The following is a 27,338-nucleotide window of genomic DNA, read 5'->3' on the forward strand; positions in this document are numbered from 1 at the left end:
AGTTGAAAGAAGGCAGTCCGAGAAGCTTCTTTTATATGTGAGTCAAAGGACAGATCCTGGTCAAAAGTAGCTCCAAGGTCCTTACTATAGTACTAGAATACAAAGATATGCCATCTTGAGTAACTATACATACCATCTCAGAGATGAGCTGTTGGACTGGTTGTTGAGAACATTGTGGAGCACACGCTTCCCATTTCTTCCAACCAAGCATTTGGTCTGAATGCCAAATAAGTATTCCCATACCGGGAGTTGAACCCAGGCCGCCTGGGTGAAAACCAGGAATCCTAGCCGCTAGACCATATGGGACTGAAATCAAGTCTTTTCTAGAATATGTTCCTGTCTGAAGCCCATATGGGACAGAAACCTTGAGCTGTCAAGAATATTTTTTTTTCAGCAGAGCGACAGCCTTTAAGTGAGCTGAAACGTCGTCTTCATGGACTGATTTTCAATCCCGGTTTCTGACAACAGATAAAGAAAAACATGTGAATGATAGCAGCTTTATTGGGAATTCATAAACACTTTTACTGTATTTGAACTATTTGTTTGTATTTTTAAACAGAACTTATCAAGGATTTCTTGACTTGTAACAGTAACAGTGCTAAGCCACAGAAGCCTGATGTGAAACTGTTAAATGTGATCAGGGCTTGATGTCCAGAGATAGTCAGACAGGTGGGCATAAACTATCCAAAGATAGACCATGATGCAGAGGGAGAAAAGAGGGATCAGGAGTGAGCTGATGAGGCTTTAGGCTTTGAGATTGACTGCAGCAGGCCTTTTATGATCGTCCAGCGTGGTCGATCCGCCCACCAAGCTGCAGCAGAGCAGGTCACATGGTGCGGAAACCGTCACAGGGAGGTTTTAAAGGGAGGCAATGCTCTGCTCATCGACTTATTCTGCCCCTGTGCACATCCTCAAAGTGAAGACGCCGAATCCTGCCTGAGCCTCAGCTCAAACTCAGCAAACACGGTGAGTACACAACCTGCATTTTTATAATGACTCTGAATGTTTGGCTGGAAAACTACATTACCCATCAGCCTCAGCGGCTGTACCTGTGGGGAAGACTCCAAAGGCTGAGAGTTTGAAATGCTGCTCTGTTCATGTCAAGAAAAGACAGAATTTTGAGGTTATTATGAACTTGACAAAGTGAGGAAACTGGCTTCCCGTCACTCATTTAATGCAATCTGGTTTTCTTTCATGCAAATGTTGCATAAAAAAGTCTTGAAAAGCACCTGAAAACTAATCTTTAGTATATTGGTCCAACCTGAAACTTAAACAGCGGAGATGCTCAACGTTTGGTCCTGAGTGGCGTTTCTGAAGTCATCCGGACACCTTTTTCACCCAGAAACAGCATCTCTCACACACAAAGAAACATGCTGTCTGACAGCGGCTGAGACACAACAGAACAGTTTACTGGCAGGATTTATCCTGGCAGCATCAGCCCAGGCTGGAAGAGCATTAGAAATGGATCCTCTTAAGCTGATGTGGCAACTGTTTGGTCTCTGAAAGCCGGAGGTATTCACCGAGGTGGGCCACACCTCCCCAGAGAATGAAATGCCAGTTTGTTGACATCACTGCTCGGTTTGGTTTGTGTCCGAGTTAAATTAGCCCAGTGAAAGAGGTGATGACAAGCATAGATTGTGTCAATTAATAAGAATAATTTTACTCATCAGACCCAGAGATCCACTCTGAAAGTTGATATTTTCTGAAGCATTTCAATATTTTATGTACTGACAAGGACCTAAAATCTGTTTATGGAAGAATTAAGTTGGATTGATGGAGCAAAATTACATTTTTAACAATTTTATTTATGGCTGAACATGAATTCGTATTAAACAGACTAAATTCTCACCTCAACATTCAGTGATGACATCACTGCTCGGTTTGGTTTGTGTCCGAGTTAAATTAGCCCAGTGAAGGAGGTGATGACAAGCATAGATTGTGTCAATTAATAAGAATAGTTTTACTCATCAGAGCCAGAGATCTGCTCTGAAAGTTGATATTTTCTGAAGCATTTCAATATTTTACATGAACTTTATGGAAAAAGAATTAACTCAACATTCAGTGATGACATCATGCTCCTGTTGGCTGCTTATCATTTAGACCTTTTTCTTCCTGCTGGAAGTCATCGCCTATCATCAAGACTTCGGAGCAGATTAAAGAGATCTAAGAAGGAACCGAGTAACAAACACATCTGTGTGTTCATCTTCTCAGATGTCTCGGTTTCTGGACATGACGGAGTTTGGAGAAGCCGCTCGCTACCTCCGCCTCACCAACTTGGAGCACCTGGCTGCTAAGGCCCAGGCCTTCGATGGTATACACTTTAATCTAAAGTACAAATAGTATGTGTAAAGCCTTCAAATGCATTTGAATATCGTCCAGCTGCTGGAATTAACTGTAACTAACTGTATATTAGCTGTAGCTGCTGAATAGCAGGCAGTCGGATGGCATCAAACACCAGCATCGTGCTTCCACTGCCTCACTTGGGTGGATGCCAGCTAACAGAAGAGTCCACAGACCTGTTGTAACACAAAGATGACAAATGAGCTTATATTTGTTCATCACTATATGATTTACTGTGTAACATCCAAATCACTTCAAAACATCATTTCTCAGATTAGTTGGTGTCGTCTTTGTCCTCTTAGGATGGCTTTGCTTGCTAGCTTTCTCAATTTTTGTAGCAACTAGGCAAACAACATTAGCCCAAAGAGGCTGCTTAATGCTGCAGGTTTCAGCTTTTTCTGGAGGTTTCACATCCTTCTCAGGAGCTTTGACAAGTATTCTTTCATTTTATATGTAATTGAGACTCTTAAGAAAACATTTAAACTCTACAGAACAGAAAAATATTCAGTCTTTTCACGTTTTAGCTGTAATTTGCAAATGTATGCCAGCTGATTCTGGATTTCAGGATGCTTAACATGGAGCAGAGTCTGCAGCGCCCCCTGCTGGATATAAAGCCGATGTTCTGAAGCTCTTATTCTGTGATTTATGAACTGAAACCAGTTACTGATGTTTGAAGTGTAACACATTCAAACGTATTCAATTCAATTCAGTTTTATTTATAAAGCGCCAGATTACAACAATTGTCATCTCAAGGCACTTAAGTAATAAAGTCCAATTCAAGCCAATTGGAATTCAATTCATTGTAATCATAATCCAATTAATTCATATGGAGCCAATTCAAAAATAATATCCTAGCTAAGGAAACCAACAGATTGCACAGAAACTTGTCTTCAGTCCAATCTCCCGTCCTGAGCCTGAGGGACTGTGGAAAGGAACGACTCCCTTTAACAGGAAGAAACCTCTGGCAGAACCAGAACCAGGAAGAAACCTCTGGCAGAACCAGAACCAGGAAGAAACCTCTGGCAGAACCAGAACCAGGAAGAAACCTCTGGCAGAACCAGAACCAGGAAGAAACCTCTGGCAGAACCAGAACCAGGAAGAAACCTCTGGCAGAACCAGAACCAGGAAGGGTGGCCATTCGACCTGCTGGGGTTTGAGAAGACAGAAAAGAGGGAAAAGAGGAGGGAAAAACACCAAAACACCATTCAAAGGATCCCTGCTGGAACAGGGAAACACAGGTTAATAACCACAATAATGTCACATGGACATAAAATCATTTGAGAAATTAAAATTAAGAAGTTAAACAGAGAATTAAAAAGACAGCAAAGTGAGGAAAGGTGTGACAGATGAGGTCCCCCAGCAGTCTGAGCCTATAGCAGCTTAATTATGGGATGTTTCAGGATGTGAGTCAAAGCTCCAAGGTTCCTTTCTATAGTACCAGAATACAAAGATTTGCCATCTTGAGAAACTATACATACCATCTCAGAGATGTCAGATGACAGCCCAACAACCATAAATGTTTTTTAGAACAACTCTGTTCAATCCTCAGGGACGAAACGTGTTTGGATGCCCGATGACGCCGAGGCGTATATCGAAGTGGAGGTGAAGGAGCTGAATGGAGACAAGACGACTGTGGAGACCAAGGATGGACGGGTTGGTTAACTAGTTGACTAATCTTAATCATTCCATCCATGAAGCTAATTAATGAAGAACTTTTACTTTTTATTCAAACAGAAACGTGCAAAATTAGTACTGACCAAGTTTGTTATTGGTTAGATTTCATCAGAGTAAAAGTCTTTGGTGTTTCAGCTTTTTCTGCAGGTTTCACATCCTTCTCAGGAGCTTTGACAAGTATTCTTTCATTTTATATGTAATTGAGAGTCTTAAGCAAACATTTAAACTCCACAGAACAGAAAAACATTCAGTCTTTTCACATGTTTTAGCTGTAATTTGCAAAGGAATGCCAGCTGATTCTGGATTTCAGGCATCAAACCTAACACTGGCTGACTGAAACGCTGAGGCCGGTTAATATTAACCCTGATTTAACCTGCAGTTCTGTGTGTTTCAGTTTCTGATTGTAAAGGAAGACGACGGTTAATATTAACCCTGATTTAACCTGCAGTTCTGTGTGTTTCAGTTTCTGATTGTAAAGGAAGACGACGGTTAATATTAACCCTGATTTAACCTGCAGTTCTGTGTGTTTCAGTTTCTGATTGTAAAGGAAGACGACGGTTAATATTAACCCTGATTTAACCTGCAGTTCTGTGTGTGTCTCAGTTTCTGATTGTAAAGGAAGACGACGGTTAATATTAACCCTGATTTAACCTGCAGTTCTGTGTGTTTCAGTTTCTGATTGTAAAGGAAGACGACCTGCAGCCAACGAACCCTCCTAAGTTTGACATGATAGAGGACATGGCCATGTTGACTCACCTAAACGAAGCCTCTGTGCTCTTCAACCTGAGGAGGAGATACAGCATGTGGATGATCTATGTTAGTATCGGACACGCAGAACATCTGAGCACCAGATGTTCTGCAGCTGTTTTCATCCTTTCTGAATCTGTGTTTGTGTCAGACGTACTCCGGCCTGTTCTGTGTGACAGTCAATCCCTACAAATGGCTGCCAGTGTACTCCACCGAGGTGGTAGCAGCCTACAAAGGAAGGCGTCGCACAGACATGCCGCCCCACATCTACGCCGTCGCTGACAACGCCTACACTGACCTGCTGCAGAGTGAGTCACCTTTGACCCCTGGCAGCAACTTCCTGCTTCCTGAGGATATTTGGGTGAACCAGAATGAAAGAAAAAGCTTTTAATTCTCAGGCTCTACATCCAGATGCAATTTAAAAATGTTCATCTGGTTCCTTCAAGTCTTAAAATGAGTTTGTGTTTCTCTGGTTCAGCAGCTGCTCTTTTTAACCTGATTTTACACTTGTGGCGTACAACAAGGCTCTGTATAAGGACCTCTGTTTTCCTGTTAAATACCTACAGAAAATAAGGCAGACATCAGTTTATCTGATCTCGGTTCCATCCTGCAGCTCATTTAAATTCAATTTACCGGATTGTTTTATTCACCTGGATTCATTTTCTTCAACAGATGGTGAGAACCAGTCGATGCTCATCACGTAAGTCTGACTTCTGTCTGCATTTAAAACTATTCATTGACTTTAATTTCACAAAATAAAATCATTGGAGAGGATTAACTTTCAGATTGTGTTTGGATATGTGAACTGAAGCCCTGCCGAAGGCCTGCCTGCTTCCAGACACTCGGAATATGTTGAATTTTCTAATTATCTACACATTAAATCTGTTACCCAAGTACCAGAGCCGGTGAATGAAAGTGCAAACATGAGGGAAAAGGTCCAAATCCAGACTGCCTCCTGTTCTGAAAAGTGAAGCAATTTAAAAGAGTGTCTTTGCTCTTCGGCCACAACCCTGGAGACCTGCTCTGAGGTTATAGCAGACATCAGGGTGCATGTGAAGGCCAGGTGAAGGGTCCCTGTCCCATTACTTCTGGTCCCGGCCCACCATTCAGAACCTTAACCATAATGTGGTGCAACAGTGTCACCCTGGCTGTCCATTTACTCGAGTTTCTACACATTATTCAAGCTCATTTGGGCTCAATGTCCTGTTCAGATACGCTTCAGCATGTTGGCAGGACCCGGACGGATCCACAACCTTTACCATTAGAGGGAAAAATGTTCTTCAGTTCATCGCACTCTTAGAAGAGAAGTTTGAACCCTTAAATTATGTGTTTCTGACTCATTCCTGGACCTAAAACTGTCCTGGGGCTGAGACACCGCAGTTCAACACTTTGGTTTCCGGCCCTGCACCACAACACTTTAAGGTCAATTATAAGGGCTTTTAATGAGGGCAAATCCCACGTTTATAGCTTTAAACATGCAGGGCTCACACAGAGGTTTGCTTTTATAACAGTGGTGTTACATCCTGCAACTGCAGGTGGAGCCAAAGAGCAAAACACTGTTTTAAGTTGTTCAGGTGTGCGGATTTTAGGTAAAACTAAGCATGTTGTCGCAGAAACAAAGATGCATCGGTTAAAACACCAAGAGATGCCTTCATAGTCCATTTTTTATAGTCTTATGTGAAAAGTTCTTCATTTGCTTAATCAAGTAATTCTGATTCTTATCTTTTTCAGAGCAAAATAAGATATTATTTTAGTTGAAACAGTTGAAAACCAGAGACAACAACACTGGACATTAATTATAGTTGAAAGTTAGCTTCACTCCACCATGAAGCCGACAGCACAAACAAGCAAAAGGAGCCCACATGTCACCTAAATCACCTGAAACACAAATGTTTTCCCTCTAATCCAGAGCTGGAAAACACTAAACCTAATTCCACACTTTCCAGGACTGCGTAGGAGCCCTTTGCACATTTAGGACAGTCTTTGTTTTTGGAAATCCGAACAGAGTTCCTTAAGTTTCTCCTCATTTTCGTCCCCTCAGCGGTGAGTCAGGAGCAGGGAAAACTGTCAACACCAAGAGAGTGATACAGTACTTTGCCATCGTCGCTGCTCTGGGGGAAAATGTGAAAAAAGGGGTAAGTTTTTTGTCTTTTCATGGATATTGGTCGTGTGGCTGGAGTCCATGAGCTCCTCTTCTTGGTGTGAATTCAGGGCTCCTTGGAGGATCAGATCATTGAAGCAAACCCAGCCATGGAGGCCTTCGGTAACGCTAAAACCATCCGCAATGACAACTCCTCTCGCTTTGTGAGTAAAGCCGGTCCAACGGCTGATCTGAGACGGTTTTGACTGGAGTTTTTGTGTCAGTGTGGGTCTGTGCTCGCATGTTTCAGGGAAAGTTCATCAGGATTCATTTCGGGCCGTCTGGGAAGTTGGCATCTGCGGACATCGACATCTGTGAGTTGCTTTCAGATTCTCTAGAACAACTCTTGCTTGCAGATTTGTGTTGAATTGTACAGCTATGCTACGCTGCTCTGTGTGTGTTAGAGAGTTGTGTACCGATGAGCCAAAACATTATGACTAGTTTAATTGGTCGAGTGACCACATGAAGCCCAATGGTACCTGGAGTTGTTGGAAGCAGACTCAGACCAACTTCATGCTGGATAAGAACATCTAATCAGTGCTCGGTGAAAGTTAGCTTGGACAGGAAGGTGAAAAACAACGAAGAAGAAGAAATAAACAAGTGAAAACCAGAGACAACAACATTGGACATTAAGTATAGTTGAAAGTTAGCTTGGACAGGAAGGGGAAAAACAATGAAGAAGAAGAAATAAGTGAAAACCAGAGACAACAACACTGGACATTAATTATAGTTGAAAGTTAGCTTGGACAGGAAGGGGAAAAACAATGAAGAAGAAGAAGAAATAAGTGAAAACCAGAGACAACAACATTGGACATTAATTATAGCTGAAAGTTAGCTTGGACAGGAAGGGGAAAAACAATGAAGAAGAAGAAGAAATAAGTGAAAACCAGAGACAACAACATTGGACATTAATTATAGTTGAAAGTTAGCTTGGACAGGAAGGTGAAAAACAATGAAGAAGAAATAAGTGAAAACCAGAGACAACAACACTGGACATTAAGTATAGTTGAAAGTTAGCTTGGACAGGAAGGTGAAAAACAATGAAGAAGAAATAAGTGAAAACCAGAGACAACAACACTGGACATTAAGTATAGTTGAAAGTTAGCTTGGACAGGAAGGGGAAAAACAATGAAGAAGAAGAAATAAGTGAAAACCAGAGACAACAACATTGGACATTAAGTATAGCTGAAAGTTAGCTTGGACAGGAAGGGGAAAAACAACGAAGAAGAAGAAATAAGTGAAAACCAGAGACAACAACATTGGACATTAAGTATAGCTGAAAGTTAGCTTGGACAGGAAGGTGAAAAACAACGAAGAAGAAGAAGAAATAAGTGAAAACCAGAGACAACAACATTGGACATTAAGTATAGTTGAAAGTTAGCTTGGACAGGAAGGGGAAAAACAATGAAGAAGAAGAAATAAACAAGTGAAAACCAGAGACAACAACATTGGACATTAAGTATAGTTGAAAGTTAGCTTGGACAGGAAGGTGAAAAACAATGAAGAAGAAGAAGAAATAAGTGAAAACCAGAGACAACAACACTGGACATTAATTATAGCTGAAAGTTAGCTTCACTCCACCATGAAGCCGACAGCACAAACACAAGCAAAAGGAGCCCACATGTCAGATTGTTCCACATGTTTTTCACATGGTAGCATCATGCTACAGCCTGGTTAAAGCATGCAGAGACCATAAAACAGTCAAACCAGTCAATTCAAAGGCTGTTCTGTCTGATCACTGAGGTAAAAATGTGCTGCACTCACACCTTGGAGTCAGATAGAAGAACAGTCACAGTATTAATGCTCTCCACTAAGTGTGGTTTTGTGTTTGTTGGTTCTCAGATCTTCTTGAAAAGTCCAGAGTTGTGTTTCAGCAGCCTGGAGAGAGAAGTTACCACATCTACTACCAGATTCTGTCCAGCCACAAACCAGAGCTGCAAGGTAACTACACCTGCCAGCACAAGCTGTCCAATCACATGCTCGGATAGAAATATGATCAACTTTAAACTAGCATTCAGCCTCGTTCATAAATCAGCAACGCAACCCAAAATAATTATGCTAATCGTCTCTATGTTGCCACCAAAAACTGGAAATATTAAGCTTCCTACTGACATAAAACAGTGAACGCAGCAACTGTAATACATAAGGATACAGACGGAACAGATTGTAACCGGGGGCTCACACCAAAAGCGTCGTGAGCGGCCAGCTGCCGTTCATTTTCAATGTAAGCTGGCGTCGATGAGCGGCCGGCGTTGTGAGCTTCAAGAGTTGAGAAAGGCTCAACTTTATGCAAATGAGCAGTGACGCGACGCGACGACAGCCAATTAGGGCCGATCTGGATTCCGAAGGCGGAAAAAAGGCGAAAAAAAAGGCGGAAAAAAAACGGAAAACGGCAGAGCGCAAACACAAAGAAGGCTGCCAAGAGTACGATCCACGGTGAAAGAGGGAACCGATGTATGGATGGATTGATTATATATATATATATACACTAGTTGCTATACATATAAGCCCCGCCCATTTTGCCGCTTCCGGCTTCTCTGGCAGCTTCCGGCGGCAGAAGAAGTACAAGCGGCGGGTTGTGAGCCTTTTGGTTAGACTATCGCTTTGAAGCCTCGAAGTCAACATTTGTTCAAACCCTTCTTTATGTTTTTGGAGCCAGATGTAAATGTGACTTGGACTAAATTAACTGGCCTTTTATTTCATGATTAGTTGAGACTTTTGGAGTCGGAGTCTGCTCTGGCCACACATACTTTGGAGCCTCCGGTGGCCGTGAGTGGTACTGCACCCTAAAGCTCCCTACAAGCCTAGAATGCTTTAAAAGTTTAAACACTAACCTGAGCTCCAGCATCTGAAATTCACACAATGTAGAGTAAACCTACTGGAGCAGGAAGGCCATTCAAATGAACTCAAACTCTTACACCACATAACCAACTGCAAAAGGCACCACAACCGAGTGCTACAGACACACAACCAGTGTGTTTAAGGCACACAACCCAGTGCTAAAGGCACACAACCCAGTGCTAAAGGCACACAACCCAGTGCTAAAGGCACCACAACCAACTGCTACAGACACAACCGAGTGCTAAATGCACACAACCGAGTGCTAAAGGCTCACAACCGAGTGCTAAAGGCACCACAACCGAGTGCTAAAGGCACCACAACCGAGTGCTAAAGGCACCACAACCAACTGCAAAAGGCACCACAACCGAGTGCTAAAGGCACCACAACCAACTGCAAAAGGCACCACAACCAACTGCTACAGACACAACCGAGTGCTAAAAGCTCACAACCGAGTGCTAAAGGCACCACAACCGAGTGCTAAAGGCACCACAACCGAGTGCTAAAGGCACCACAACCGAGTGCTAAAGGCACCACAACCGAGTGCTAAAGGCACCACAACCGAGTGCTAAAGGCACCACAACCGAGTGCTAAAGGCACCACAACCGAGTGCTAAAGGCACCACAACCGAGTGCTAAAGGCACCACAACCGAGTGCTAAAGGCACCACAACCGAGTGCTAAAGGCACCACAACCGAGTGCTAAAGGCACATAATCGAGTGCTAAAGGCACATAATCGAGTGCTAAAGGCACATAACCGAGTGCTAAAGGCACATAACTGAGTGCTAAAGGCACATAACTGAGTGCTAAAGGCACACAACCGAGTGCTAAAGGCACCACAACCGAGTGCTAAAGGCACCACAACCCAGTGCTACAGACACAACCGAGTGCTAAAGGCACCACAACCGAGTGCTAAAGGCACCACAACCGAGTGCTAAAGGCACCACAACCGAGTGCTAAAGGCACCACAACCGAGTGCTAAAGGCACCACAACCGAGTGCTAAAGGCTCATAACTGAGTGCTAAAGGCACCACAACCGAGTGCTAAAGGCACCACAACCGAGTGCTAAAGGCACCACAACCCAGTGCTACAGACACAACCGAGTGCTAAAGGCACCACAACCGAGTGCTAAAGGCTCACAACCGAGTGCTAAAGGCTCACAACCGAGTGCTAAAGGCTCACAACCGAGTGCTAAAGGCTCACAACCGAGTGCTAAAGGCTCACAACCGAGTGCTAAAGGCTCACAACCGAGTGCTAAAGGCTCACAACCGAGTGCTAAAGGCTCACAACCGAGTGCTAAAGGCTCACAACCGAGTGCTAAAGGCACATAACCGAGTGCTAAAGGCACATAACCGAGTGCTAAAGGCACATAACTGAGTGCTAAAGGCACATAACTGAGTGCTAAAGGCACACAACCCAGTGCTAAAGGCACCACAACCCAGTGCTACAGACACAACCGAGTGCTAAAGGCACCACAACCGAGTGCTAAAGGCTCACAACCGAGTGCTAAAGGCTCACAACCGAGTGCTAAAGGCTCACAACCGAGTGCTAAAGGCTCACAACCGAGTGCTAAAGGCTCACAACTGAGTGCTAAAGGCACACACTTGTGGGATATTAAACAACAGAAACACACAGGTCGATAAAATGCATTTGATTCACGTTATTTATCTTTGTTTGTTCTCTTCAGGGCGACCAACTGCTCCATATCCAGATAATACCGCTAAAATAATGTTAATGAGATTAAATTCCGCGGTTGAAACAAACGCTGAGGGACGCACCTCTGATCAAACCTGCCACACGGCTGTAAAACCCTCAAAAATACACGTTTACCGCCATCATTCACTGAAGAGTGCCGACTTTAACTGTGTGGGGCCGCATCTGCACCTGTTCAAATCCATTAACGGACACCGACTCACCTGGTTTCCGCTCTGCAGCCCTTTCCGTGCTGCATTCAGGTGAACTCGGATATATGGAGACCACTAATACAACATGCTGCTCAGTGTGAACGCTGAGCAAAAATACTTAAACTAACAGATAAATAGGGAACCAAATCAGGCTATACAATGAAACCTGTAAAAAACAACAAACTTATGCAAATGAAACCCACTAAAGAAAAATAATTAAATCTAATTTAGTTATTATTCACATTTAGATCATCCATCCATCCATCCATCATCTGCCGCTTATCCGGGGGTCGGGTCGCGGGGGCAGCAGCTTGAGCAGACATTTAGATCATGTGGATATTAAATCAGTGGATCAGGAACTGGAGCCCAGCGTCTGAGAATCACTGAGTTCAGTCATAATTATGGATGCATCCTGTCTGTTTTCATGTTGATGAATATTTAATGTGCTGCAGACATGCTGCTGGTGACCACCAACCCCTACGACTACCACTTCTGCTCCCAGGGAGTGACCAAGGTGGAGGGCATCAACGACGGGGAGGAGCTGAATCTCACTGACGTAAGAGGCCCATCTGCATCCTTAACTCTTACCTGCAGTGTGACTGCAAACCAACTGTCCTCTCTATGTTTGAGGGCAGCACGCCATGGACACGCTGGGCTTCACGCCGGAGGAAAAGTACGGCTGCTACAAAATCGTTGGAGCCATCATGCACTTCGGCAACATGAAGTTCAAGAAGAAACAGAGAGAAGAGCAGGCGGAGGCCGACGGCACAGAGAGTACAACACATTTAAAACTGTTTTTTTTATCAGAAAATTACATCTTTTTGGACATCATTTGCCAGTTTGCAAAACATCACATCAAACTAATTTCACAGCAGCTCCTTTTCAAGAGATTGTTTGATGGAAATAAGCTGTTTGGGCTACTTATGAGTATTAAGCTAATGTTTTTGTTGCTGGAAAGGTGCAGAGCAGGAGGAAGAATATGTTAAACACTGATATTTAGTGCGTCATTTAAAGGCAGCCACTCAAACCCAAGCCCACGAATTTATATATATACATACCGCAGGTGCGTTGAAGCAGGGAAACATCTAAAACCTGCAGGACAGCGGCCCTTGAGGACCGGAGTTTGACATCCCTGTTCTATGTAGTTTATTGTTAGCTTTTTATATAGCTGTTATATCTTCATTTGTAAGTCGCTTTGGATAAAAGCGTCTGATAAATACTGAAACAGAAACACTGACATAATCCACAAGCCTCAAACTCAGTACTTGGGAAATACAGTCTTGGTTATTTTGGAGCCAAAAGTGACTCTATTTGGACAATTTATGGCCTAATAGCTATTGGAACCACCAGGAAACTGCTAAGAAATAGTGAATCTGGCTCCCTCTTTTTAAATTTCATGGTTTAATATTTCATGAGTCTCTGTGTTGTGTGTTAAGGTGTGGATAAGGTAGCTTATCTGATGGGCATCAGCTCTGCCGAGCTGCTGAAAGGCCTGCTGAACCCCAGAGTCAAAGTTGGAAACGAGCTGATTGTTAAAGGACAGACTGTAGAGCAGGTATTTAATCCATCACAGAGCACCACGTTGTCTAAAACAGACAAACAGCACAAGGACAGATCATTTTGTGTCTGATTACAGGTGAGCTACGCAGTGGCGGCCCTGGCCAAAGCCATCTATGACCGCATGTTTAAGTGGCTCGTGGGTCGCATCAACCTGTCCTTATATACGGCTCTGCCTCGACAATACTTCATTGGAGTTCTCGACATCGCTGGCTTTGAGATCTTTGAGGTAAATTCAATAAGATCACCCTTTAATGCTGTATATATTTAAATTATGAATGATAAAATGATCAACTGGAGCCATCTGCACAGGATGCACTGACAACTAGGCGTCCCGCTTCTCTTCAAGGTCAAAACGTTCAGGTCATCTTGGCCTTCAGTGGAAGCTCAGGTCATTTGTGTCAGATTACCAGAGGGATTCAGGATGCAGATGCAGGGTCCTGCGGTTACAAGAGGGTTTTATTTAAATAAATAAACACAGCAGATCTCGGCACTGCAGGGCGATCTCCCGGCAGCGCAAAAGAAAGGATAAATATATATAAAACTCCTAAACGCTCTCCTCCTTATCTAAGGTGGAGAAGGAGCGCAGCTATGAAAGTTAACAAAACATAAAATCTCTCCCAACTGGGAGGTAAACAGAAAAGCTATGAACACTTAAAGCAAAGACTCGCTCTCGAAATGAGGCGGAATAAAACAAAAGGCGCACTGTTAATGAAACAGAGGCTTTATGAAACTTTAACTTTAACTAAAAGCTCTCCTTTAACGGAGGCGACTAGGAATGGTAACAACGAAAAATCACTCCTTGAAAATGGAGGAAAAACAAAGCTGTGAAACTTACCGTTACCATAAATAAACTAAGGCTATGGAACAAGAATAAATTACAAAAGAAGATCCACTGCAGGAGAGTCGCTCACTGCAGGCTCGAGGAATCTGTGGGTTCAAGGGACAAGACGAGACAAGTGGCTGGTAATGATGCTCAAAATGAGGCAACATACTGGCACAAGACAAGGGAAAGGCAGACTATTTGAACACATGAGGGACCAAGAACAGGTGGAAACACTTTGGGAATCAGGGAAGACAATTAGACGTCTGACACGGGAGGAAGGGCAAGATACCTGAAACAAGAGGAGACAGTTAGTGATTTCAAAATAAAACAGGAAATGACAAGATATGGAACGGAAAATAAGTTAACAGTTTAAAATACAACGCTTGCATTGTTTTTAATTCATTTCCACCAATTTCAATGAGCAGTACATTTAAAAAATATATATTTCCAAGGAATTAACATCAATCAGGATGCTTTAGTTTGTCCTTTGCTGTTTTTGACCATGTTGGTCATTCAATGCATCGCCAGCAGTGTTTCTACAGTCCAAGAAGATCAAGATTATCAAACTCACAGTTCTTAAAGTTCATTTCTCAGGTTTTTTGATTCATATAAGAAAATGTCAGAGTTTATCTTCTTTTTCCTGGAATTGGAGTTCCACGATTTCACTGTTTTGATAATATTGCATCAACCCTGCTTTAGAGATACAGCCCAAAACATGTCGTTTCCCATCTTTTCCCATAGTTAAATAGCTTTGAGCAGCTGTGCATCAACTTCACCAACGAGAAGCTGCAGCAGTACTTCAACCATCACATGTTCATCCTGGAGCAGGAGGAGTACAAGACCGAAGGGATAGAATGGACCTTCATAGACTTTGGTTTGGACTTACAGTCCTGCATAGACCTCATAGAGAAGGTGAGTTTGCCTGAGATACAAATCTTATGGCAGGTTAACAAATCAAGTTGATTAACCTTTGTTTCCATGTCAAGCCGATGGGTATTCTGTCCATCATGGAGGAGGAGTGCATGTTCCCCAAGGCCACGGACAACAGCTTTAAGACCAAACTGTATGACCACCATCTGGGGAAGTCTCCAAACTTCCAGCGACCGCGGCCTGACAAAAAGCGCAAATATGAGACGCAATTTGAGGTGGTGCACTATGCCGGAGTGGTGGGTATCAGACACTTAAGGGTTGAATTTTGGAGCGTTTACGTAGACATTTACACATTGATGGATCCAAGCCAGAAAAACTACCTGGTTGCTTTGATATCTCATGGGGACTGGATCCTTTTGGGCGTCTTTCAGTCCATTGAAGGTCTTTTATTGGAGGTTTTTAGGGGTCTTTCAGAAGAGGATTCCCTGGCACATTCAAATGGTAGAAAAGTTTGTTTATGCTTTTATCCAAAGCGACTTACAGGTAGGCAGATAGGGTAAGGGGGCATTTCCCAAGGACCCCTACTGGAGGTAATACCTTTCATGCAGGTGATTTGAACCCAGGTCACCCACATGAAAGGTGGCAATCATACCACTAACTATCCAGTCCCTAAACCCACCCTAAACTGCAGAGATTGTACCCCATCTGGCTTGGAAACACCAGCCGGAGCTGGTAAATGTTGTTTGATGGGGGTCTGTACCTAACTTATCCTGCTCCCACAGCATGACCGAAACTTTTATAACTATAACAAGTCATTTGTTTTCTTTCATGACTTTAGCTCGTATCGTGAAAAGAGGAGGCCCCAAACTAGAGCCTTGAGGAACACCACATTGAATGCTTAGTGATTAACATAAAGTTTGATGATTCAGATACAAAGACTTGTTCTCTTAACAGTTGAATTCAACCAAGATAAATGTCACATTGGAGTGTAACTTATGATGAACCCAGTTGTTCTGTATCTAACGTAAAGTCTGACTGCTGTGGGTGGCAGGTCCCGTACAACATCACAGGCTGGCTGGACAAGAACAGAGATCCTCTGAATGAGACAGTGGTGGCCCTCTTCCAGAAATCCTCCAACAAACTGATTGCTGGACTCTTTGAGAACTACATCAACTCAGATTTGGGTAACTAAATGAGTAAAAGCTCCCAACACCACAAACATCGATAAAGACAGTTGGGTGAATGGGTTGAATGTGTGTTGTCTGTGGTTGTTTTAGCTGGTGATCCGAAGGGTGAAATCAAACAGAGGAAGAAGAAAGCAGCTTCTTTCCAGACAGTTTCACAGCTGCACAAGGTGAGTTCAACCGAAAGATGCTGCAGGACAGCGTGAAGCCGTGGAAAACGATGAGCTCTCAATTCTTTGTTTAATTGCAGGAAAATCTCAATAAGCTGATGGCGAACCTCCGCAGCACGCAGCCTCATTTTGTCCGCTGCATCATCCCCAACGAAGGCAAGATTCCAGGTAAAAAGCATCACTTAATCCCAACCTGTCTCACAGTCAAATGTGTGACAGTTTTTCAGGTGATTTAAAGGGCTGATGTGGTTAAATAATGATTATGTCGCCCAGAAAGTGAAATGTAAGAGTAAAATGAGCATTTCTTTGCCTTTATTTGAACACTTCTGTGGTTTTATACTGTCGTCCTTCCACTGGTTCATAAGAAAAGTGAACGTCCTCAGAACCTAAAATGTTAAACTCATAAAACAGCAAATTAACCAGGACTTTAACAGCTTATCTGAGACTCCCTGCTGGCCTGATTCATGTTGTTTAAGAGTAAAAGCTGCCATGATGCATGCAATAAGGGAGGCTGATGGCCACGGTTGTAACAGATCTTTCTGCTTTTATTGGCTTCAAGCTGAGGTGGATCAGATCTTCTCACAGATAAATAAGTTGTGACATCTGTTCAGCTGTGGTTTAATGTTTAATAAAGGTTTAGCATCTGATTCATCACATTTTAAAAAGGAAAAAGGAAGATTTATTAAATTTTTTTAGATTTTAAGACATTTTTAGCACGTTTGGGGTCAGATGCAACATCTGCCTTCCTCTGAATATGTTATATTTTATCTTCTTTAGATAATATTTGCAACTAGCAAAGACTCAAGTTTGATAAATAAGCTTTGATTGTCTTTGAGTAACTGAGACAGGCTCTCTGAAACCACACAATCACCCAAGAATTCTGTATTTTTAGTCAAATTTGAGGTCATTGTGTCATCATAATGAAGGCGTTTGCGGCTCCTCACGATGCCTCAGAAATGCTCATCGCTGTGTAGAGCATAAACGCTGCAGGAGAAAGAGCCTTAAAGGTGCTATGTGAGCGCTATCTGAGTGGCTGGGACCACATCTGCTTCTGTAGAGATAAAGTTAAAGGTGCTTAACTGTGGACCACGAACCGGTCAATGCCGTGTTTCTGTAAAGGAACTGGACAGAAGCACGAAAAGAACTCCTCGTGTGCCTTTTTCCAGGCGTGATGGATTCCTTCCTGGTCCTGCACCAGCTGAGGTGTAACGGCGTGCTCGAGGGGATCCGGATCTGCAGGAAGGGTTTCCCGAACCGTATCCTGTATGCCGAGTTCAAGCAGCGGTGAGTCCTGAACCCCAACTCTCAGATAAGCCTGTCGGACTCAGCTGGCCTCTTCAACTGCAGTGTTTCTCCTTCAGCTATCGCATTTTGAACCCTTTTGCGATCCCGGAGGACTCGTTTGTGGACAGCAGGAAGGCCGTGGAGAAGCTGCTGGGCTCTCTTGAAATAGACCACACTCAGTACAAGTTTGGACACACAAAGGTGCGACAAACCCAGACACAGATTCTGGTCCGGCTCAAGTTAAGTTGGTTATTGAACAAGATCTGCTCCTCTTCAGGTGTTTTTTAAGGCGGGTTTGTTGGGTCATCTGGAGGACATGAGGGACAGCCGTCTGTCTCAGATCCTCACCACAGTTCAGGCCATGAGCCGAGGGAAGCTGATGAGGATGGAACGACATGAGATGATGCTGAAAAGGTCAATATGGCAGCAATAAACTTATTTTTGATGCTTTTCTTCTTGTTCTTGGACTGTAGGGGCTTCTCCATCAGCCTGCTTTCATGCAGGTTTCTGTCCTTGTTTTCAACGGTGAAGAAGATGTTTTAATTCTTCCTCCCAGAGACGCTTTGATGGTGATCCAGTTCAACCTGAGGGCGTTCTTCTCCGTTAGAACTTGGCCGTGGATGATGCTGTTCTACAAGCTCCGACCGATGCTGAGGAGCGCCCAGGTGGAGCAGGAGCTGGCTGCTCTGAAGGAAAACTTCGCCAAGCTAAAGGAGGCCTTCGACAGGTTGGTTGCACGTTCAGGTGAGCTGCAGGCAGGCGGATCTGTGATGTCATCACATGACTGTGTTGTTCTGGCAGGTCGGAGGTGAAGCGGCGGGAGGCCGAGGAGCGGCAGGTGGTTCTGGTTCAGGAGAAGAAGGACCTGGCCCTGCAGCTCCAGGCTGTGAGTTCTCTGTCAGAGGAAAACGATTCACACAGAAAGTAAAGATATCATCAGATGTTGCAGTTTTCTGACTGAGCGTCACCCAAAGATTCAGTTCTGAAAGGTCTGCACACATCGAATAGACCAGCTCCAGTCCAGTGGAATACAGTGACAATCCAACTGTAATCTAATCCAGTTCATTAAAGCGTAGCCCCCCCTAAGGCACCACATCAGATCCTCCCTCAGTTCAATCCTTCAGCCTGAGAACCGTCTGTCCTCAGTGACTGAAGGTGATGGTCGCAGCGTTTGATTGGCCCCCGAAAGCACGACTTTGATGCAAGCTGCTCCATGGGCTCCAGTCCTTTAAATATGCTGTGGAGCCCGGGCTCGGGGGGGCTCAGAGCTGCTGCTCCCCTCCCCGGATGCTTCCCAGGTGCCTTCCTTTTGAGGTTTTCCAGGTATGCTCAGCCGGCAGGAGGCCCTGGGATACCCCAGAACCTGTTTTCTCCTGACCTGAGAACACCTCAGAACCTCTGGAGCAGCTGGAAACTGTTGCAGGGAAGAACCTTGTTCAGCAGCGGCGTCATGTGCCTCCAAAATGATCTTATGTTGTGATATAAAACAGTTTAATCCATTTAAATCCATTTTCCTTGCCCTCGGAACAGCTCTGAGATGAAGATTGGGTCCAAACCTTTGAACTATAATGTTCTTCTGTTTCTGTATTTATCAGACGCTTTTATCCAAAGCGACTTACAAATGAAGCTATAACAGCTTTATAAAAAGCTAACAATAAGCTACATAGAAGGAACCCAGGAGTCCGACTCTGTCAGAGGGGACAGAGCAGAGATAGGGTGCAGGCATAGAAGGAAGAGCAGAAAGATAAAGTGCAGAGATAGAGGGGGGAGGGAAGTACAAGGTAAGTGCTGGGATAGGAGATGCTCTCTGAAGAGCTGGGTTTTCAGGAGCTTCTTGAAGATAGACAGGGACGCCCCTGTTCTGGTAGCGCTCGGTAGGTCATTCCACCATCGTGGGACGACACATGAACAGAGTTTGGATTGTCTTAGGCGTGGTGTAGGAGCTGCTAGACGACAATCCTGGGACCAACGGAGGGACCCAGTTGGGACAGAAGCCTTTGCAGGAGCATTCAAGTAGATGGAGCCGTTCCATTAAGCTCTTTGTAGCTAACATCAGGGACTTGGATCTGATGCAGGCGGCTAAGGGCAGCCAGAGGAGCTCAATGAACAGAGGGGGGACGTGTTCTTTTAGGCTGATCCAAGACCAGACGCACCGCCGCGTTCTGGACCATCTGCAGAGGTTTCACAGGCTGGAGACCAGTTAGGAAACCAGTTAGGAAACCAGTTAGGAAACCAGTTAGGAGAGCAGTTAGGAGACCAGTTAGGAAACCAGTTAGGAGACTAGTTAGGAAACCAGTTAGGAGACCAGTTAGGAGACCAGTTAGGAAACCAGTTAGGAGACTAGTTGGGAGACCAGTTAGGAAACCAGTTAGGAGACCAGTTAGGAGACCAGTTAGGAAACCAGTTAGGAGACTAGTTAGGAGACCAGTTAGGAAACCAGTTAGGAGACCAGTTAGGAAACCAGTTAGGAGACCAGTTAGGAGACCAGTTAGGAAACCAGTTAGGAGACCAGTTAGGAGACCAGTTAGGAAACCAGTTAGGAGACCAGTTAGGAAACCAGTTAGGAGACCAGTTAGGAGACCAGTTAGGAAACCAGTTAGGAGACCAGTTAGGAGACCAGTTAGGAGACCAGTTAGGAGACCAGTTAGGAGACCAGTTAGGAAACCAGTTGGGACAGAAGCCTTTGCAAGAGCATTCTCCTTTTCTTGTCTCACCCACCCAGGAACAGGACAACCTGATGGACGCAGAGGACCGTTGCAACCAACTGATTCAGTCTAAAATCTCTCTGGAGTCAAAGCTGAAGGAGACGCGGGAGCGTCTGGAGGACGAGGAGGAGGTTAGCGCCTCACTGACGTCCAAGAAGCGCCACCTGGAGGAGGAGGTGATGTCACTGAAGCGGGACGTGGACGACCTGGAGATGACGCTGGCTAAAGTGGAGAAAGAAAGACACGGGGTCGAGAACAAGGTGCGGCAGCGAATGAGCGTGTGCCGCCGCCGCTTCCCGTCACACACGGAATAACGTGCTTCTTTCTTCCGTGCAGGTGAAGAACCTGTCGCATGAGATCTGTGTTCTGGACGAGTCCATCGCCTCTCTGGGCCGAGAGAAAGCCGCCCTGCAGGAGGCTCATCAGCAGACGCTGACCGATCTGCAGGCGCAAGAGGACAAGGTCAACATGCTGTCAAAGGCCAAAGCTCGACTGGAGCAGCAGGTTGACAACGTAAGATGAGACCTTAACCTCCTCAGGTTGAGTTGTCTAACAGCAGGGGTCCAAACCAAAGCCAAAGCAGGTGTTCCATCAGAAAGTTTATCATTTATACCACCGGGTGTCTACATCCACGTCCCAAGAGCTAGCTTGGATCTCATTCTACGGGTCGGGAATGAGATCCTTCCCCAAGTGGAGGAGTTCAAGTATCTCTGGGTCTTGTTCACAGTGAGGGACGAATGGAGCGTGAGATTGACGGCGGATCGGTGCAGCGTCTGCAGTGTTGCTGCACCGACCTGTTGTTGTGAAGAAGGAGCTGAGCCAGAAGGCGAAGCTCTCTATTTACTGGTCAATCTACGTTCCCATCCTCACCGATGGTCCCGAGCTGTGGGGAGAGACCGAAAGAACGAGATCGCAGATACAAGCGGCTGAAATGGGTTTCTGGGCCTCCCTTAGAGACAGGGTGAGAAGCTCAGTCATCCGGGAGGGGCTCGGAGTAGAACCGCTGCTCCTCCGCATTGAGAGGAGCCAGATGAGGTGGCATGATGATGGATGATGGATGGATGGATGGATGGATGGATGGATGGATGGATGGATGGATGGATGGATAGATAGATAGATAGATAGATAGATAGATAGATAGATAGATAGATAGATAGATAGATAGATAGATAGATAGATAGATAGATAGATAGATAGATAGATAGATAGATAGATAGATAGATAGATAGATAGATAGATAGATAGATAGATAGATAGATAGATAGATAGATAGATAGATAGATAGATGATGGATAGATGATGGATGGATGGATGATGGATGGATGACATTTATCGTAATTTGGTGCTATATAAATAAAAATTTTATTGAATTTAATTGAAAATGATCTGATGGAGTGACAATTTTAAAAGTTCCTGCTTTCTTACTTACTCTTACTTAGACTTTCCTTCAGTTACTGTAGTGATTAAGAGCCTCACTGGGACCACAAGACCAAACTAAAAAACCCAGACTTACATTGTATTAGAACTGGAAAAGAACTCCAAAAGTCTCATTTCAAAAGAGAATTCCCCCCAGACTCAGTGGTCCAGAAAAGGCTGAGGTGTATCCCTCCATGTTCAGGTGGAAGCCTCCCTGGAGCTGGAGAAGAAGGCTCGAGCTGAGCTGGAGCGAACCAAACGAAAGCTGGAGGGGGATCTGAAGCTGTCCGTGGACTCCGTGAAGGACCTGGAGAACCAGAAGGAAGAGCTGGAGGACGGCCTGAAAAAGTAGGAATAACCTTTTTAGTCAGCATGAGAATCACCTTCAGGTGAGATCAGAAGTAATCGATGTGATGCTCCCACTTTTTACGTCTCCAAAGGAAAGACTTTGAGCTGGGACAGCTTCAGGCCAAACTGGAGGATGAGCAGAGTTTGGGTGCTCAGCTTCAGAAGAAGCTAAAAGAGATCCAGGTTGGTCCAGAGCTGCTTCCTGATCTTCCTCCTCGCCACCGCTGGTGCTTCAGTGTGCTGCGATTGTTTCCACAGACTCGCATCGAGGAGCTGGAGGAGGCGCTGGAGGCAGAGCGGGCGTGGCGCCTCAAAGCCGAACGCCAGAGGAACGACGTTGCAAGAGAGCTGGAGGAGCTGGGGGAACGGCTGGAGGAGGCGGGGGGAGCCTCAGCCGCTCAGATCGCCCTCAACAGGTCGGTGACCTCATGAAGTTTCACTGAACTCTGTGACTTTATGTTCCTGTTTTATTGCTCCAAACTAATTAGGACGAGGCCCCACAGCAGGGTTCCAGGTTCAACTCCCGGCTGGTTCTGCCTGTGTGGCGCTGCATGTTCTCCCGTGGGTTCTCTTCAGGTTCTCTCAGGGTTCTCCGGGTTCCTCCCACCGTCCAGAAACATGCTGTCAGGTTACCTGGTGCCTCTAAACTGTCCTGAGGAGTGAGTGTGGTTGTTTGTCTCTGTGTGGCCCTGTGATGGCGACCTGTCCAGGGTGACCCCGCCTCCCGCCCGATGACCGCTGGGATAGGCTCCGCCCCCCCGCGACCCGACAGACAGAGTAAACGGGAATAGAAGATGGATCGATGGATGGAAATTGGGACGATGTGTCAAATGAAAACAGAGCGATAGAAAACATTTCAGATGTTAACAGTGAGACGCTCGTCTGGAATCTGATGGCAGCAACGCGTCTCATTAAATCAGCTGCAGCATCCCCTCTTCTTCTAGAACATCTGTAAACATCTGGAACTGAGGAGACCAGCTGCTGGACCTTTGGCAGAGTAACGTTGTCCCGTTCCCGTCTGATAGAGGATTCCTGGCTCTTCTCTGCTGTATTTAGATGTTTTCAGGTGGTGAAACATCTGGACTGCAGCAGCTGGACTGCAGCAGGTGGACTCTTGAAACATCTGGACTGCAGCAGCTGGACTGCAGCAGCTGGACTCTTGAAACATCTGGACTGCAGCAGGTCAGTCAGCAGCTGGACTCTTGAAACATCTGGACTGCAGCAGCTGGACTGCAGCAGCTGGACTCTTGAAACATCTGGACTGCAGCAGGTCAGAGCAGCAGCTGGACTCTTGAAACATCTGGACTGCAGCAGCTGGACTGCAACAGCTGGACTCTTGAAACATCTGGACTGCAGCAGGTCAGTCAGCAGCCGGACTCTTGAAACATCTGGATTGCAGCAGGTCAGTCAGCAGCTGGACTTCAGCAGCTGGACTCTTGAAACATCTGGACTGCAGCAGGTCAGCGCAGCAGCTGGACTTCAGCAGCTGGACTCTTGAAACATCTGGACTGCAGCAGGTCAGTCAGCAGCCGGACTCTTGAAACATCTGGACTGCAGCAGCTGGACTCTTGAAACATCTGGACTGCAGCAGCTGGACTGCAGCAGCCGGACTCTTGAAACATCTGGACTGCAGCAGGTCAGTCAGCAGCTGGACTGCAGCAGCCGGACTCTTGAAACATCTGGACTGCAGCAGCTGGACTGCAGCAGCCGGACTCTTGAAGCAGCTGGACTGCAGCAGCTGGACTCTTGAAACATCTGGACTGCAGCAGCTGGACTGCAGCAGGTCAGTCAGCAGCCGGACTCTTGAAACATCTGGACTGCAGCAGCTGGACTGCAGCAGCTGGACTCTTCTGCTGCTGGAACAGATGCAGGATGTGGTTTAACTTTGTCCTGCTGAGATATTTCAGGCCTTCCCTGAAGAAGATGCAGATGTTGCTCTAAAACCTGTTTATACCTTTCAGCACTGATGGAGCCTTCCAGATGTGCAGGTGTCCGGCTCCAGAGGCTCTAATGCCTCATTTACCACCACAAAAAGATAACCGTGCACTGAGATCTGATGCAAAGCATTGTCAGTTTGTGGCAGAATGAGTCGGGTTGTCTGAGGGAGTCTTATCTGAACATGTGACTAAAATCTGAACCTTTGGATTAAACAGGAAGCGAGAGGCCGACTTCCTGAAGCTGCGGCGGGAGCTGGAGGAGGCGGGGCTTCATCACGAGGCCACAGCAGCCACCCTGAGGAAGAAGCATTCGGACACAGTGGCAGAGCTCAGCGAGCAGATCGACTCTCTGCAGAGAGCCAAACAGAAACTGGAAAAGGAGAAGTCCGAGTGCCGGCTGGAGGCTGACGACCTGGGAGCTAACCTGGAGCAGCTCACCAGAGCGAAGGTACAACCGGAGGAAACTGTTAGAATCAGTCTGCATGTTTAGTTCTACCAGCATCACGGAGTCAGCTGAGAAGCTTCAACTCAAGCTTTTTACTTTCCAGTTCAGAGGAAAGTTAGTAGCTTTAGATTTAAATCCTTTAAGCTGTGTCCAACAGAGAAAAGCAACACATTTGCTCCTGTTTCTGATGGTCATATTTAGCTTTGACGTTGGTGTAATCAGTGTTTTATCTCTGTACTCTGTTTATACTGCCTCTGTTTCTTCTTCTTCTGTTGGCTTGAGGGTAGATTGAACCCTGCATTGACTCACATTTTGATGTTTTAAATATTTTCCCTTCAAAGAGCATCTTTAAAGCAGGTTTGCACTGGAATCTGATCTCAGCAGGTGGAAATTCAAGGTAAAAAACTAGAAGTCATCAATGAAAACGACTGTGTGTGTGTAGGGAGCTGTGGAGAAGATGAACAGGGTTTATGAGGACCAGCTGACTGAGAGCAGGAACAGAGCCGATGAGCTGCAAAGACAACTCAGTGAAGTCTCTGCTCAGAAAGCCCGAATGCTCACCGAGATCGGTAAAACACCCACACAAACACGCCTTTTTTAAACACTAGACGTACAATCTAGACGTAAAGAGGGGGCGTGTCTCACAGAGGTGAAGAGGAGACGGACTGTTTGGATGGTGTCCGTTCATTTATATCATTATCTCAGAGAGAAAAGCTTCTCTACAATGCAAAGAGAAGGAGCCCCAGCACCAAGCCTTGTGGTACCCCTCTGGAGAAGTAACATTTGTTCTAACCGTGGCACCACAAGCTTTATCACAGGGGTCGGGAACCTTTTTGACTAAGAGAGCCATGAAAGCAAAAAATTTGGAAATTTATTTCAATGAGAGCCATATAATATATTTTAAAAGTGAATTCAACTAAATGACAGTATAATAAGCCTCTGAATTTATTAGTTTTATGTTTTTCCGTTCCTCACTATTGCTAAAGATCCAGCAAAGCTAGCAGAATTATAGTCACCTTGCCGGGTTGCTGCTGGCTGCTTGTACCCTGCTCAGTAGCTCTAGCTTGTACCCTGCTCAGTAGCTCTAGCTTGTACCCTGCTCGGTAGCTCTAGCTTGTACCCTGCTCAGTAGCTCTAGCTTGTACCCTGCTCAGTAGCTCTAGCTTGTACCCTGCTCAGTAGCTCTAGCTTGTACCCTGCTCAGTAGCTCTAGCTTGTACCCTGCTCAGTAGCTCTAGCTTGTACCCTGCTCAGTAGCTCTAGCTTGTACCCTGCTCAGTAGCTCTAGCTTGTACCCTGCTCAGTAGCTCTAGCTTGTACCCTGCTCAGTAGCTCTCGGCACGCTTTCTTTCTGCTGTCTCCTGCCGGGTATTTTGATGCTAAGGTAGCATGGCGCGTGTCGAAGTGCCGCTTTACATTCGACCGTTTCATCGATGTAATTTTGTCTTTGGAAATTAGACACACCGCAGAATTTGCTCTCTCCACAAAGGCGAATTCTTCAGTCCATTCGGCCTGAAATGTACGATACTCGTCATCTTTTTTTCTTTTCGCCATCTTCTTCGTCGAAGGGTTAGCTTTGAGCTAATGGCCGAGCAGACTGATTCAAAAGGGGGCGTTTACCTGTTTTATGCTGCAACGTAGTCCAGCATCATCCAATTAAAATAATGGACAATTGCTCCTGCAGCCCTGAACAGGACATGAAAAATCGATGGATGGATTAAAACAAGTGAGAATATTTAGTTTTATCTGCGAGCCAGATGCAATCATCAAAAGAGCCACACCTGGCTCGCGAGCCATAGGTTCCCGACCCCTGCTTTATCAGGTCCTTTATTGGCCGATATGTTGGCCAGTTTCCATCAGATTGATCAGGTCAGATAATAATAAACCAGGAAATTCAGCAGTTAAGAATTTAAACTTAACATTTGTGATGATTTAACCCAAACTTGGTCTTCTTCTGTGTTTTTCTTCTGCGTGGGGTCCTCAGCTGAATACAGCCGACGGCTGGAGGAGCGGGATGCCATGATTAGTCAGCTCCAGCGCTCCAAAGCAGGTCTGAGCCAGAACACCGAGGATCTGAAGAGACGGCTGGAGGAGGAGAGCAAGGTAACACTGACCCATAAACCCCACATCTATCGGTTCATTACAGAGCTCCCTGACAGTCCTGACTCCTGTCTGTGCTGCAGGCTCGAGTGGCGTTAGCTCACGGCATCCAAGCATCTCGCCATGACTGCAGTCTGCTGAGGGAGCAGCTGGAAGAGGAGCAGGAGGCCAAAGCTGAGCTGCAGAGGGCGCTGTCTAAAGCCAACAGTCAGGCGGTTCAGTGGAGGGCGAAGTACGAGACCGAAGCTGTGCTGAGAATAGAGGAGCTGGAGGATGCAAAGTAAGATGATAGAGATGTGGTAAAGAGACAGAAAAGAGGGAAAAGAGGGGGAAAAACACCATAACACCATTCAAAGGATACCTGCTGGAACAGGGAAACACAAGTTAATAACCACAATAATGTCACATGGACATAAAATCATTTGAGAAATTAAACAGGGGGAGAAAGAGAGCAAAGTGAGGAAAGGTGCATCATGGGAGCTCCCCCAGCAGGCTGGACCTATAGCAGCAGAACTATGGGATGTTTCAGGCTCACCTGAGCCATCCCTAACTATAAGCTTCATCAGAAAGGAAAGTTTCAGCCTGATCTTAAAGGTAGAGAGGGTGTCTGCTTCCTGAAGCCAAACTGGCAGCTGGTTCCACAGAGAGGGGCCTGATAACTGAAGGCTCTGCCTCCCATTCTGCTTTTAGGGGCCTGATAACTGAAGGCTCTGCCTCCCATTCTGCTTTTAGGGGCCTGATAACTGAAGGCTCTGCCTCCCATTCTGCTTTTAGGGGCCTGATAACTGAAGGCTCTGCCTCCCATTCTGCTTTTAGGGGCCTGATAACTGAAGGCTCTGCCTCCCATTCTGCTT

The 27,338-nt window shown here is 45.4% G+C and overlaps 1 protein-coding gene and 1 non-coding gene across 2 annotated transcripts in view; one reads left to right on the top strand and one right to left on the bottom strand.

Moving 5' to 3' along the window:
* Positions 1 to 234: 234 nt before the first annotated feature.
* Positions 235 to 306, bottom strand: trnae-uuc (transfer RNA glutamic acid (anticodon UUC)). The gene has a single exon. It is a non-coding gene; the product is annotated as a tRNA-Glu (tRNA).
* A 603-nt stretch (positions 307 to 909) lies between these two features.
* Positions 910 to 27,338, top strand: part of LOC140271772 (myosin-7B-like) — a 36,276-nt gene continuing 9,847 nt past the window's right edge. Inside the window, exons 1-33 of the mRNA XM_072367069.1 lie at positions 910 to 966; positions 2,212 to 2,311; positions 3,890 to 3,993; positions 4,687 to 4,830; positions 4,913 to 5,069; positions 5,434 to 5,461; positions 6,803 to 6,896; positions 6,973 to 7,065; positions 7,152 to 7,215; positions 8,744 to 8,842; positions 12,095 to 12,198; positions 12,278 to 12,416; positions 13,079 to 13,197; positions 13,279 to 13,428; positions 14,767 to 14,937; positions 15,012 to 15,191; positions 15,947 to 16,079; positions 16,173 to 16,249; positions 16,330 to 16,417; positions 17,416 to 17,533; positions 17,611 to 17,734; positions 17,811 to 17,947; positions 18,090 to 18,260; positions 18,335 to 18,419; positions 20,256 to 20,498; positions 20,575 to 20,751; positions 21,857 to 22,002; positions 22,095 to 22,185; positions 22,261 to 22,418; positions 24,156 to 24,387; positions 24,827 to 24,953; positions 26,369 to 26,487; positions 26,568 to 26,764. Coding sequence (XP_072223170.1) covers positions 2,212 to 2,311; positions 3,890 to 3,993; positions 4,687 to 4,830; positions 4,913 to 5,069; positions 5,434 to 5,461; positions 6,803 to 6,896; positions 6,973 to 7,065; positions 7,152 to 7,215; positions 8,744 to 8,842; positions 12,095 to 12,198; positions 12,278 to 12,416; positions 13,079 to 13,197; positions 13,279 to 13,428; positions 14,767 to 14,937; positions 15,012 to 15,191; positions 15,947 to 16,079; positions 16,173 to 16,249; positions 16,330 to 16,417; positions 17,416 to 17,533; positions 17,611 to 17,734; positions 17,811 to 17,947; positions 18,090 to 18,260; positions 18,335 to 18,419; positions 20,256 to 20,498; positions 20,575 to 20,751; positions 21,857 to 22,002; positions 22,095 to 22,185; positions 22,261 to 22,418; positions 24,156 to 24,387; positions 24,827 to 24,953; positions 26,369 to 26,487; positions 26,568 to 26,764 — 4,169 coding nt within the window. The 5' untranslated portion in view covers positions 910 to 966. The remainder of the gene's footprint in view (positions 967 to 2,211; positions 2,312 to 3,889; positions 3,994 to 4,686; positions 4,831 to 4,912; positions 5,070 to 5,433; positions 5,462 to 6,802; positions 6,897 to 6,972; positions 7,066 to 7,151; positions 7,216 to 8,743; positions 8,843 to 12,094; positions 12,199 to 12,277; positions 12,417 to 13,078; positions 13,198 to 13,278; positions 13,429 to 14,766; positions 14,938 to 15,011; positions 15,192 to 15,946; positions 16,080 to 16,172; positions 16,250 to 16,329; positions 16,418 to 17,415; positions 17,534 to 17,610; positions 17,735 to 17,810; positions 17,948 to 18,089; positions 18,261 to 18,334; positions 18,420 to 20,255; positions 20,499 to 20,574; positions 20,752 to 21,856; positions 22,003 to 22,094; positions 22,186 to 22,260; positions 22,419 to 24,155; positions 24,388 to 24,826; positions 24,954 to 26,368; positions 26,488 to 26,567; positions 26,765 to 27,338) is intronic.

Source organism: Leuresthes tenuis, unplaced genomic scaffold (genome assembly GCF_036924035.1).
Source record: "Leuresthes tenuis unplaced genomic scaffold, fLeuTen1.0.hap1 SCAF_16, whole genome shotgun sequence".
In the NCBI taxonomy this organism is placed as follows: domain Eukaryota; kingdom Metazoa; phylum Chordata; class Actinopteri; order Atheriniformes; family Atherinopsidae; genus Leuresthes; species Leuresthes tenuis.